The sequence below is a fragment of the Apis dorsata genome, unplaced genomic scaffold (assembly GCF_000469605.1).
Source record: "Apis dorsata unplaced genomic scaffold, Apis dorsata 1.3 scaffold_256, whole genome shotgun sequence".
Classification (NCBI taxonomy): domain Eukaryota; kingdom Metazoa; phylum Arthropoda; class Insecta; order Hymenoptera; family Apidae; genus Apis; species Apis dorsata.
This window is the reverse complement of record NW_006263534.1, coordinates 2069769-2081124: the sequence shown is the minus strand read 5'-3', so window position 1 is coordinate 2081124 and position 11356 is coordinate 2069769. Positions and strand designations below refer to the sequence as shown.

General features: G+C 32.4%; 3 protein-coding genes across 4 annotated transcripts in view; 1 reads left to right on the top strand and 2 right to left on the bottom strand.

The window, feature by feature from the left end:
• Positions 1-843: 843 nt before the first annotated feature.
• On the bottom strand, positions 844-3227 carry LOC102681769 (tRNA-splicing ligase RtcB homolog). Its single transcript, XM_006616294.2, has 8 exons — positions 2882-3227; positions 2494-2820; positions 2301-2427; positions 2120-2226; positions 1891-2050; positions 1499-1809; positions 1279-1443; positions 844-1212 (listed from the first exon to the last, which is right to left on the bottom strand). The coding sequence occupies exons 1-8, from the start codon at positions 2975-2977 to the stop codon at positions 985-987; spliced, it is 1521 nt and encodes a 506-aa protein (XP_006616357.1). The 5' UTR covers positions 2978-3227; the 3' UTR covers positions 844-984.
• A 554-nt stretch (positions 3228-3781) lies between these two features.
• LOC102681508 (NADH dehydrogenase [ubiquinone] 1 alpha subcomplex subunit 6) lies at positions 3782-4686 on the top strand. Its single transcript, XM_006616292.2, has 3 exons — positions 3782-4034; positions 4299-4414; positions 4483-4686. The coding sequence occupies exons 1-3, from the start codon at positions 3911-3913 to the stop codon at positions 4609-4611; spliced, it is 369 nt and encodes a 122-aa protein (XP_006616355.1). The 5' UTR covers positions 3782-3910; the 3' UTR covers positions 4612-4686.
• A 458-nt stretch (positions 4687-5144) lies between these two features.
• Positions 5145-11356, bottom strand: part of LOC102681636 (receptor-type guanylate cyclase Gyc76C-like) — a 72009-nt gene continuing 65797 nt past the window's right edge. The window contains exons 6-20 of one of the 2 annotated variants that reach the window (XM_031510746.1): positions 11079-11225; positions 10247-10440; positions 9994-10153; positions 9520-9674; positions 9071-9358; positions 8631-8891; positions 8475-8546; positions 8219-8387; positions 7983-8132; positions 7532-7871; positions 7312-7435; positions 7125-7223; positions 6900-7044; positions 6546-6802; positions 5145-6475 (exon numbers count right to left, since the gene is read on the bottom strand). In XM_031510746.1, coding sequence (XP_031366606.1) covers positions 5564-6475; positions 6546-6802; positions 6900-7044; positions 7125-7223; positions 7312-7435; positions 7532-7871; positions 7983-8132; positions 8219-8387; positions 8475-8546; positions 8631-8891; positions 9071-9358; positions 9520-9674; positions 9994-10153; positions 10247-10440; positions 11079-11225 — 3473 coding nt within the window. In that variant the 3' untranslated portion in view covers positions 5145-5563. The remainder of the gene's footprint in view (positions 6476-6545; positions 6803-6899; positions 7045-7124; positions 7224-7311; positions 7436-7531; positions 7872-7982; positions 8133-8218; positions 8388-8474; positions 8547-8630; positions 8892-9070; positions 9359-9519; positions 9675-9993; positions 10154-10246; positions 10441-11078; positions 11226-11356) is intronic. The other variant, XM_031510747.1, reaches the window with a different exon arrangement.

Here is an 11356-nt window from a genome sequence, read left to right as displayed (position 1 = left end):
AGAGAGAGAGAGAGAGAGAGAGAGAGAAACATTTGCTATTTATGGTGATGGTTTGCTTCCATTATCTACAACACAATAGAACTTGTCTTCCAATATACTACTTTTTTCCTACACTTCTTCTTTCCATTTTCTCTTTCTTCAGTCATTGGAAGATTTGTTAAGCGTAATACAGCGAATTTAATTCCCGTGTAAAGTCAAACGAATTAGTCTAATATAGCTTTCTTATGTCGTGCGTAGGTAACTGTACATTTTCTCTAATAAAATGCTAATGTAATATTTTTAAAATGGTTTATTATACTATACCTTAATATTTATTTGTTCAAAAAAAAAAAAAGAAAAAAATAAAAAGGAACATACTAAAACATGTAAGTATCGAATCGAAAAAAATTATATTTTATTATAAATTATAAATTAATAATAAAATAAATAAATTAAATATTTATTTCTGTTACATTTTTACATAATTTACAAACGGTAAACAAATATCAAATATATATATATATGACTTCAAATTATATTTTATTGCATATGATATAATAATGATAATACTGCTAAATGATTTTAGTAATTTTTAAATATCACGATTCATTTAATATTCACAAATGGATGTAATTTATTTTAGGATATTTAAAGAATTTATGATGAAAATTTATAATAAGTAACTTCTCGAATATTATATAAGTAATATTATAAATACATAAATAAAAAAACTGAGTATTCAATATTAGAATAGAATAAAAATAGAATGTAATAAATGCATTCAAAATATCCGTTGAACATAACAATGTATTTTAGAAATATCTACGTAGCGCTAAATTATTTGTAACGTTATGGTAATCTGTAATATTTGAAAAATATTTTTAATATATTTATTTATAATTTTATTTGCGTATAAAATTGTCTTGCAATTCCATCTTTTCTATTAGAATTGAAGATAGACAAAATTCCGACACAAATAACTCCTACACATAATATTATGATTAATTATCCTTTGATAACTGCAATCGGTCTTAATTTTATACATTTCCGCGAAATGCCTGCAGCATGACATGTATTTACAACGTCCGTTACATTTTTATAAGATTCTGGTGCTTCTTCCATTACTAGCTTAGGCGAAGCGACTCTAATTGATATTCCTTGTCGTTCTAATTTTTCTAATACATCTGTATAATCCAAGTTTCTACGTGACTTTGCTCTAGATAAAGCTCGTCCCTAAATAGAATTCATATTCAATTTATATGTAATTTTATAAGAAAAAAATTTTTCACAAATACTTACTGCTCCATGACAAGTAGATCCAAATGTTTCTTTCATAGCTTGATCAGTTCCAGTAAGAACATAACTACAAGTTCCCATAGTACCTCCAATTAAAACAGGTTGACCTGTTAACTGATAGTCTACAGGAATCAAAGGATGATGAGGTGGAAATGCTCTTGTTGATCCCTAACAAGAAATAATTATATATAATAATTGAATATAATTCATTATTTTTACTTACTTTTCTATGTACTAGAAGTGTTTTCTGTTTTCCATCGACCATATGTTCTTCTATTTTTGCAATATTATGAGAGACATCATATATAACATGCATATCTAAATCATCAGGAGATAATCGGAATTGCTTGGCAAATGCCTGTCGACTAAGAAATGTCATAGAGCTTCTATTAACCCAAGCAAAATTAGCAGCTGCAGCCATTGATTTTAGATAATCTTGACCTTCTTGAGATTTGATATGAGCACATGCTAATTGTCTATCATTAGTTTCAATATTGTCTCGTTTCATAGCTTTTTCCATTTGTACAAGAGCATCTATAATGCAAATAAAAATTAACATATATTATTTTTTGAAAAAATTTTATTATTAAAATTTATTATTAATATATTCATTACCAGTTGCAACTTGATGTCCAAATCCTCTACTACCAGAATGAATCATAACACAAATTTGACCTTTTTCTTCAATTCCCATTTTGCATGCAGCCCATTTATCATAAATTTCATCTACAACTTGAATCTCAGCATAATGATTTCCTGCTCCTAACGTTCCTAACTATAAAAAAATTTACTTCAGAATTTGAAATTTTTAATATTTATGCATGTAAAAATATATTTTCAGTACCTGTGGAAGCCCACGTTTTTTAGCTCTCATTGATACTTTTGAAGAATCTGCATTAAGCATTCTACCATATTCTTCACAATGTTCTTTATCTTCTGCCCAAATATAACCTGTAGAAAGTTAAAAAAATAAACTTATTATTAATAATAAAAATTAATTGGTTTTGTCTAGAATATCTGGATACCTTCTCTGAGGGACCAATCCATTCCCATTTCTAAAGCTTCTTCTAAATCACGTGCATTCATAGGTATAATTCCTTTCGAACCAACACCAACAGGAATATGATCAAACATACTTTGGGCAAGTTGTTCCTAAAAACAATCACTAATTTATTTTTATTTCTATGATATGATATTAAATATTAAAAAAGAAATTACCTTTACAGGTTGAACATCCTCTTCAAAAAGATTAGTTCTTAATAATCGTACTCCACAATTTATATCAAATCCTACTCCACCAGGTGATACTATAGATTTTGGATCATTCATATCAAATGCTGCCATATTACCAATAGCAAAACCATATCCAGAATGTACATCAGGCAATCCAACAGATCTCCAAACAATTCCAGGAAGGGCAGCAACATTAGCAATTTGTTTCATGCCTGGAAGAAAGCCACCTACTGCTCCTGGTCTACATGCATTTTTCAATTCATCAAACATTAAACGTTCCAATGTATTATTTACATAAAAAACACCTTCAACCTAAACCAAAAAAATATTAGAATATGTGTAAAGATAAAATATATCATTATAATTGATTTACCTTCATATTAGGTTGAAAACCTTTTTTTATTTTCCAGCATGTATCAGTTATTTTTTCTAAGAATTTTAATTCTTCTTGATATTGCCGAACTACCATTTTTTATAATAAATTTTCTTCTTCGTTTAAAGATATATTAACTGTCTCTAAATTCCAAACTATAGATTATATTCTTAATCGAATATAGTTTCCTATAAATTTTTAAATATAATCTTTTTTTTAATTAATGTTATAAAAAATTAAACTAGGAAATATTGTTTTTTTTATTTATTATTAACATAAAACATTAACTTTTTAATAGCAATGATATCGTCGGTTTTTTTGATTGCACCATATATACATTTTATTCCATATTGCAAATATTATATAGAATGATTGTCAGAGAAAGCAAGACAAATATAGACAAGAATAAATATGGAAGAAGGACAGAGATAGAATAAAAATTCGAAAATCAGCGCCATCTCTAGAGTGCCGCAAATCAAACAGTACAAACAAGGAGAGTAAATAATAGAAGAAAGATAGAGATAGGTTAAGAATTTAAGACAGCTAGCGTCATCTGTTGAGTAATAAATATTCTTTCAAATTTTTGCTAAAAATACTTAAGAGATGGCGTTAATTTTCATTTCTTACCCTATTTTGAAGAGACATATTTAATATCTTTAATCTCATATAGATGGCAATAATAGTCCGATTTTGGTGTATCTTTGTTCGTCTTTTATTATTTACTCTCCAAAATTTATGCATTAAGAAATAATTATTTAAATTAGAATATATAATAATATAAATAAAGAGAAATAATAAAAAAAAAATATTTTCAAAGAAATAAATGTATCAAAAACAAATTGATTATCGTTATATTTAATTTTTTTTCATACTTATAACGCTCTTATCTTTCCTTTCTAAATCAATAATGTAAAATGAGAATGATAATTAGGATTATGTAGTATCCGAACTATGTAATATAAAAATGCATTAGATCAAAAGTCTACCATATCTATGAATACTGCAGAGTATTATATATAAAGTGCAAATATGGCTACTCCCGCAAAAGAAGCTGTGAAACACGTAAAACCAATTTTATCATTGACTCCTATAGAAGCTCGAAGAAGAGTAATATCATTATATAAAACATGGTACCGACAAATTCCATTTATTTGTAAGTTTATTCATTATATATCTTCCTCTTAGTAATTAGTGGAATATATTGTTATCTAACCTATTCGTGTTTAAAATAGTATACTGATATAAGGATATCGTAATTTATTTTTTTTGTATAAAACGATAACAATTGTTTTGTATAAAACAATTAACAATTAACAATTAAATATTTTAAATTTTTAAAATACAATTTTTTGTCTGCTTATTATTATTTTTATAACAGAGTCATGAAATATAAATGTATACATAATTTATTTTGTAGTGTCCAATTATGATCTTCCAAAAACAAAAAAAGACTGTCAACAAAAATTAAGAGAGGAATTTAAACGTAATGCTCATATAAGTGATTTAAGAGTAATTGATTTATTACTTATTAAGGTAAAGAAAATGTATGTTTTTTATTTAATAATACAATATATATGATATTAATAATAATGTTATATTAGGGACAAATGGAACTTCAAGAAGTTTGTGCTCAATGGAAACCACCTGCAATATTGTTGAATTATTGGAAGGAAACACATGAACCAAAGCCAAAAGATTTTATGTCAAAGTTTTTATCAGGTCATGATTAAATTTTATGTAGTATAATTAAATATGTAAAATTTATAAATTATAGAATATAATTAAAAGAATATATAGTTGTCTGAAAATTAAATATGGAAAAAAGAAGAAAATGTACTTTTTTATTAAAAAATCGAATTATACAACATTTCAAAAGGTGAATTTTTAATCAGCTCTTACAGAAGATAATATTTCTTTTAATTTACATTTTATCTTTACATCTATATATTATTATTCAGTTATATACATTTGACAAGATGATATATTACTAAGCACCTTAGGTACAATCTAGTTCACTTTTCACAGCCATACGGATAATTTGCTTTCCTTCAGTGAACAAGTATCGAAATTATACATACATACATATATATACATACATACATACATACATATGTTTGAAACAAGTATATTCGAACTTGCATAAATGTACATTTGCGCGTTTTTTCTTCTTTTTTTTTCTTTTCTTTTATTATTATTATTATTAATATTATTATTATTATTATTAATATTATTATTATTATTATTATTATTAATATTATTATTATTATTATTATTACAATGGGAGTCGTTTGTGCTATCTTGTGATAGACTTTTTTACATGATTTCTGTACTCGTGTATACTTTGGTTAGAATCATTTTTATAAAAGTCATTCTAGTTTTATTATATCCTCAAATTAAAAATTTTAACAGATAAATCTTGCACTATGTAAAAAAAAAATGTTCGCCGCCAATATAAAGCGCACTTTAATACAAATCATAAAAATATCTAGATATTAAAAATATACAATCGGTAACTTTTATACCCATACATTCCACATATCTATACGCTAAAAAATGGCAACAATACATCATACTTATGACTCATAAATGTAATAATGTTTTTGTGCATTCGTCTTTTACATCAAGAGATTTTGTGTTCGAATTCCCTTCACTTCTTTTCTTAACTATACAAATAATTTTGCATCAAACTATACTTTCACGTTCCGACTGTATATCGTAACCTGTTATTACACCCCTTCTTAACGAAACATCACTATTTCGTAGTCCATTGCCACTGAATAGATTTACCAGCCAGCTTCTAATCGAATTTCTTGCAGAAGATTTTTTGTCAGGCACACTGTCTGTACTAGGAACGGATACCACTTGATCGAGAGAACGCCAACGTTTAACAGGCACAACTTCTCCCATACAACCACTCTCGTCTCCTAGCAATGGTGTCTCTACTTCATTCGGTGATTCATCGGTATGGGGTAATATTATCACATTACCATTCGGATAATTGTTATTCAGCACTTTCTCAGAAATATTTGTCTTTGAGTTAGTCCGTGTGCACTTTTCACAATTTTCTAAAGATCGAAAACTTTTCTTCGGTTCTTTCCAAGAGAAATTTGGTGACTCGAACCTTTTATTATAAAGCTCCAATGGGAACGGGTCTAAGGAACGAGATTCTCGTATTATCGTTTGGAACGGATAATCGCTCGTAGAAGACGATGAAGCAATGGTCGACAGAACTCTTGCATTTTTTCTAAATTTTAGCCTTGTGTCAATAAAAAAATCATCAAGTGCCATTTTAATATTAGCCGCCCGATTCTCAACTTCTTCTTGCAATGCGATATTATCTAACGTTGTTTTTGATACACTATCGGTCAAATACAGAGGAGAATGTTCTACTTTTCGACAGTTAAGAGATTTAGGCACTGGACTGGATCCTCCGCATTGAGATGATGAATCATCCGGTGTCGGTCTTGGAACATTTGACTGTCTGCGACTACCTGCCCCTAAACCACCTAACAACGAAGCTTGACGAGAATCTGAATTTAATTTCGGACTTCTCCTTGGTCTACAAAAAAGTGGTGGAAGATCACCGACATCGACCTAATAACATAAAAATATTAAATAAATATTAAATAAAGTTTACCTTAATCATATTTCTTTTCGTACAAACCTCTCGTTTTTGAATGGCTTTTTCAGTAGCTCCAGTGAGCCAATAAGTTTTTACTTCTCCTTTTCCTTTCATATAAACCAATCCACGTTCTTCGATAATATAGCCACCAACTTTATCCAAAGCATCTTTGCACTGCTCGCTTATGTGAATACGTAATGGCTCGCCATTTGATTCCATGCGTGAAGCTGTATTTACGGTATCTCCGAACAAACAATATCTAGGCATCGTTAGACCAACAACACCCGCTACCACAGGGCCTGTAATATTTGTTAATATAAATACAAATTATAAATAATTATAATTTATATATTTTTTTTTTTTGGTTTGATATTCTTTATACTCTAGACACAATACCTGTGTGAATTCCAATACGCAATTTAAGAGTGTCTTGAGGTCTATGAGTTATAGTATGATGTTTCACAGCGTTAAGCAATTCTAGGGACATGGATGCAATTTCTCCAGCGTGTCTATTTCCATTTTTTATGGGTAAACCAGAAACCTAATAAAAAAATACAATTATACGATTATAAAATTCTGTAAAATAAAAAAGATATATAATCCTGCAAAAAATTTACATACCACCATATAGGCATCACCGATTGTTTCTACCTTATATACGTCATATCCTTTGATTATACGGTCGAACAAAGTGTATAAATCGTTTAAGAAGTTTACTACCTGAAAAATAAAAGAAGAAATATTTCAATTGTATCCATAGGAAGTTGCATATTATGTTTCTTCGATGATTAGTTTGCGAAAAATATACTTGGAAAGGTGTGCTTTCCGCTGACATTGCAGTAAAACCAACGATATCGCTGAAATATATAGTAACTAAATCGAAAGCTTCAGGTTCCACACCGATTCCATTCGTCAAACAATTTGCAACGGGTCTGTAAAACATAAATAATATTATTAATACATATAATAATATACATATATATATATGTATATACAATTATAAAATTTTTTATATAAATACAACTTACTCAGGCAACATTCTGTGAAGTAAATCTTCGGTTTTTTGCTTTTCCTCGAAAAGAAGGCGTGTACGTTCACTGACTAGATCTTCGAGGTTGTTCGCATATTTCTCCATCATGTCCATCATTTGGTCCATGATATTGCGATGCCTTCCCGCTTTCATTTTCTTTAATCTCGTCCTTATCATTTTGAAGTCAGGCCTAAGTTCTGGACTTTCCGCCCAACAGTCGGTAATCGTACTAACTATATACTCTGCACAATCCGCTTCAGACTCGGACAGTATGTCTATGTTAGGTCTAAACGGTGGTTCACCATCTTCTGGGAACCTTTTCACTCGGTCAATGATTTCTGTCAATTTGTTAACGTTCATATTTATATTTCTGCAGCTATACCAAATGCCGATTAACGAATGACAATCGCTAACGCTTACTCTATCTCTTATTTTACACGAACATTTACCTTTGGGTTCTAGATTCACGCCACCATACGGACCCTTCCGCCCGATTATCTCGAACAATATAATCGCAAACGAGTAAATATCCCCTTCCTGGGTCCCTCTGATTGGAGCATTGGGATTTCTTAATAATTCAGGTGCCTTCCAGAATAAGTCTGTATAGAATATTTAATATATATATATATATATTTTTACAAATCAATAATCGTAAATTAAATATCATAACATTCTCCTTTCTTACTTCGATAATACTGATGTTCACCAATGCTGTCGGATTCGGCGCAGTGTCGCATATCGTGCAGGCCAAAATCAGAGACTTGGAGTACCCATCGCGATGTCACCACGCAATTGGAAGACTTCAGATTACCATGACAGACTAGTACAGATGAATCGTGAATGTACAGCATACCCTAAATAAAAGAAAGGAAATATATATATATTTTTTTTTCATAATCAAAATATCTCTTCCTAAAGTACATATCTAAAAATATACTTACCTTAATGAGATCGTGAACTAATGAAGCGATGAACATATCATCTAACTTGATATCTTCGTTCTCGATAATATCCTGAAACACGCACGCAATGTAATCATTCGTTGAAAACACGAGCAGACCAGATTACACGTTCATTCGTGTATTAAGGTGACGTACATAAAGACTTCCTTTGGCGCAATAGTCCGTAATTAACAATATCCTCATTGGCTCGACGCACGCTCCGATGAAAGAGTTCAGGTTACCGTGTCTGATCTCGCGAAGGATACGCATCTCCTTCATCACGTCCCTCGAAATATCCTTCTTCTTCGAGAACTTTAATTCCTTTATCCTAACCACTACCCCGTGGTAATGCCCGGTTTGCGCGAACACCTGGCCCCCGCATCTTGACTCGTAGGACATTGCACTAACTAAGCTTAACTGTAATCAAAGATCAACGATAAATAACGATGCAAAAATTAACCCAACAAATTAAAAATACAACACAAATAACAAATATCTCTTTCAATTCCTGAAAATTCCCTCTTAAAAATAACATGTATGACAATCTTGTGTCATTGCAGATACATATCTGGAGACGAGAAATCGCGTGGGCTCACCTTACTAGGGGAGGACATCATGTTGTCAAGATGAGGATAGCCGTGTATCTCGTTCGGATCGATTTTCCACAGCAATCCCTCGATTTCCTGTTCTATCTTCCATCTTCGATATATGCTCATAGTGATTACCGCGGCGCAGAATAACAAAACGGCCAACACACCGGCAGCAACGATACTTCGCAAATGCGTGTCGTCTTTGGGACAGTGCTCGTTGAGGAAACCGCATCCCGGTTCCGCTTCCGGTTTATTCTTACCCGGCCAATCCATCGCCTCCGACGGCCTGTACACCTGGACAACACGAACGTATTATTATTTATCACTCGATAAATATATTTTTAATCACGATCGAGAAATAAATAAAGCATTCTTCTTGGATACACGAATTTGTAGGAATTTGTTTGATGAATGGAAATGAAATGCTGCACGAATGCTGTAAACAACTCACTCACTAGAGTTTCACCCTGTTGAAATTGGCCTACAGGCTTCATTTGAAAGTCGCACGAGAAGTTGTTGAGACGGAACGGATCCTTCTTCAGGGCCAACACCGAGAAATTCCCCTCCGAGTCGCCGAACTTGTCGAACTTGATGGTCGCTCCGCTGACACCTGTTCTCGAAGGAAACGCAACTTCGTTATTCCTTTTTCTTTTTTTTTTTTTTTCACAGAAGAGACATTCTGTCGATCTTTCGTAATCTAAAATGGCCTTATCGAGATCGAATATCTATATATAATATATATATATATATATATACTCGATATACGCGTTTCCAACGTCTCTCAATTGTGAGGAGGATATATGTACAAAGAACACGAATGTTCGTATTCCACACCTACTCGCTTTAAACCAGATCAAGCCTTATCGAGAGAAATCGAACGTCAGACACACTCGATCGAACAATATTCGAATTGTATTTGTATTACTCACTCTGATACGTGTGATTTCTGATAATCGTCTCGATGATCTGGGTGCCATTGCTTGCGATCTCCTCGAGAGTGTGCTCCGGCTGATCCCTGAGGAGTTGATCCAGGGCTCTCGCGTACAATTTCACGGAATCGTAAAGATAGGCGGCGTGGATCGACACGTACTGGAACGAGAAAAAAAAAAAAATTAAAACAAATATCTATCTTTCCGGATTCAAAGAAGAAGGATTTAAACGGAGAAGATCACGATCTTCTACCTTCTCGTATTTTCTCAGCAATTCAGGGATGACAAAGTTGAACGGCTCCTTGCTGCTGTACTCTCTGACCTTCTTGGTGAACTCCTCGTAATTCTGCGTAGGCGGGGTCGACACGACCACCATCAGGGACCGTGCCCTCTTGAGGAAGTCCTTCGGCTCCAGACAATTCCTCAGATTGTCGAAGTGTTCCGGTTCTGAAAAAGGATCGATCGAGCGCAAAGTCAGAGGCGAGGCAGTGGTTATCCTTTCTTTTTTTTTTCTTTTTTCTTTTCGTAGAGGGAAATATCTGATTCGAGAGCGGAGAGGCAACAACACGGAGCTCTCTAGAGGAACGTCCATTAAAATCGGATCACGTGCTGGAAACCGGGTCACGAGCGAGCCATGCCTGACCCATGACGCTTCGGTTAATCTCGGATTAGATACGGAAATGATGAAGTAACGAGTTTTGTCAAGGAGCAACCGGACGACCGTGAAGGAGACCGAAATCGAATATCGTGTCGGTGAATGATATTTAAATATGTAACGGAGAATAAATTTTTCTTATGTATATAATGCAATCAGCCTTAATTTTCCAGAAGATTGTTATAATTTTATTAAATTCTTTGTACAACGATCCTTGTATAATCGAAATTGTAATCGCAGATTTTGAGTATCACGACAATACAGATAAACGATTTGGATTACGATACATGATCGTGAGATTAGTTAAAACAGCAATCTTTTATAATAAAAAATTACTCAAATCTTTCTATTTATTTCGTAACATATCAAGATTTTATCAAGATCGTCGAATTTTGAAAACGTGTTGCCTTGTGAATTAACTTATACTCACTCCATAAGTACTTTTGCGCCTCTCGCGGCGAGTACGTCATCATGTCCACGTGTATCACCATGTACTCCCCGTTATCGAGCAATCGTTGATTCTGCATAGAGTTCATCATGTCGATCAGAGACATCGCTGTTCCCAGGAATATGTAAACTGTCGACAGATTTACGCCTTCCGTTAGAAGCCCCCGGCCTCCGGGAATGGAACGCTCCATCGACGACGACCGACCGATTTCCAGAACGGAAACTGACTTTCACGCTTCATTTTCCTTCGCGGAGGGAAAA

What these genes read in the sequence shown, in the direction of transcription:
- LOC102681769 (XM_006616294.2), bottom strand. Translation starts at nt 2,977, where the DNA reads ATGGTAGTTCGGCAATATCAAGAAGAATTAAAATTCTTAGAAAAAATA. An exon ending in AGGATGTTCAACCTGTAAAG is followed by an intron (nt 2,428 to 2,493) that starts GTAATTTCTTTT and finishes GATTGTTTTTAG; the next exon opens with GAACAACTTGCCCAAAGTAT. An exon ending in TGGACATCAAGTTGCAACTG is followed by an intron (nt 1,810 to 1,890) that starts GTAATGAATATA and finishes TTTGCATTATAG; the next exon opens with ATGCTCTTGTACAAATGGAA.
- LOC102681508 (XM_006616292.2), top strand. Translation starts at nt 3,911, where the DNA reads ATGGCTACTCCCGCAAAAGAAGCTGTGAAACACGTAAAACCAATTTTA. An exon ending in CCGACAAATTCCATTTATTT is followed by an intron (nt 4,035 to 4,298) that starts GTAAGTTTATTC and finishes TTTATTTTGTAG; the next exon opens with TGTCCAATTATGATCTTCCA. An exon ending in TTGATTTATTACTTATTAAG is followed by an intron (nt 4,415 to 4,482) that starts GTAAAGAAAATG and finishes ATGTTATATTAG; the next exon opens with GGACAAATGGAACTTCAAGA.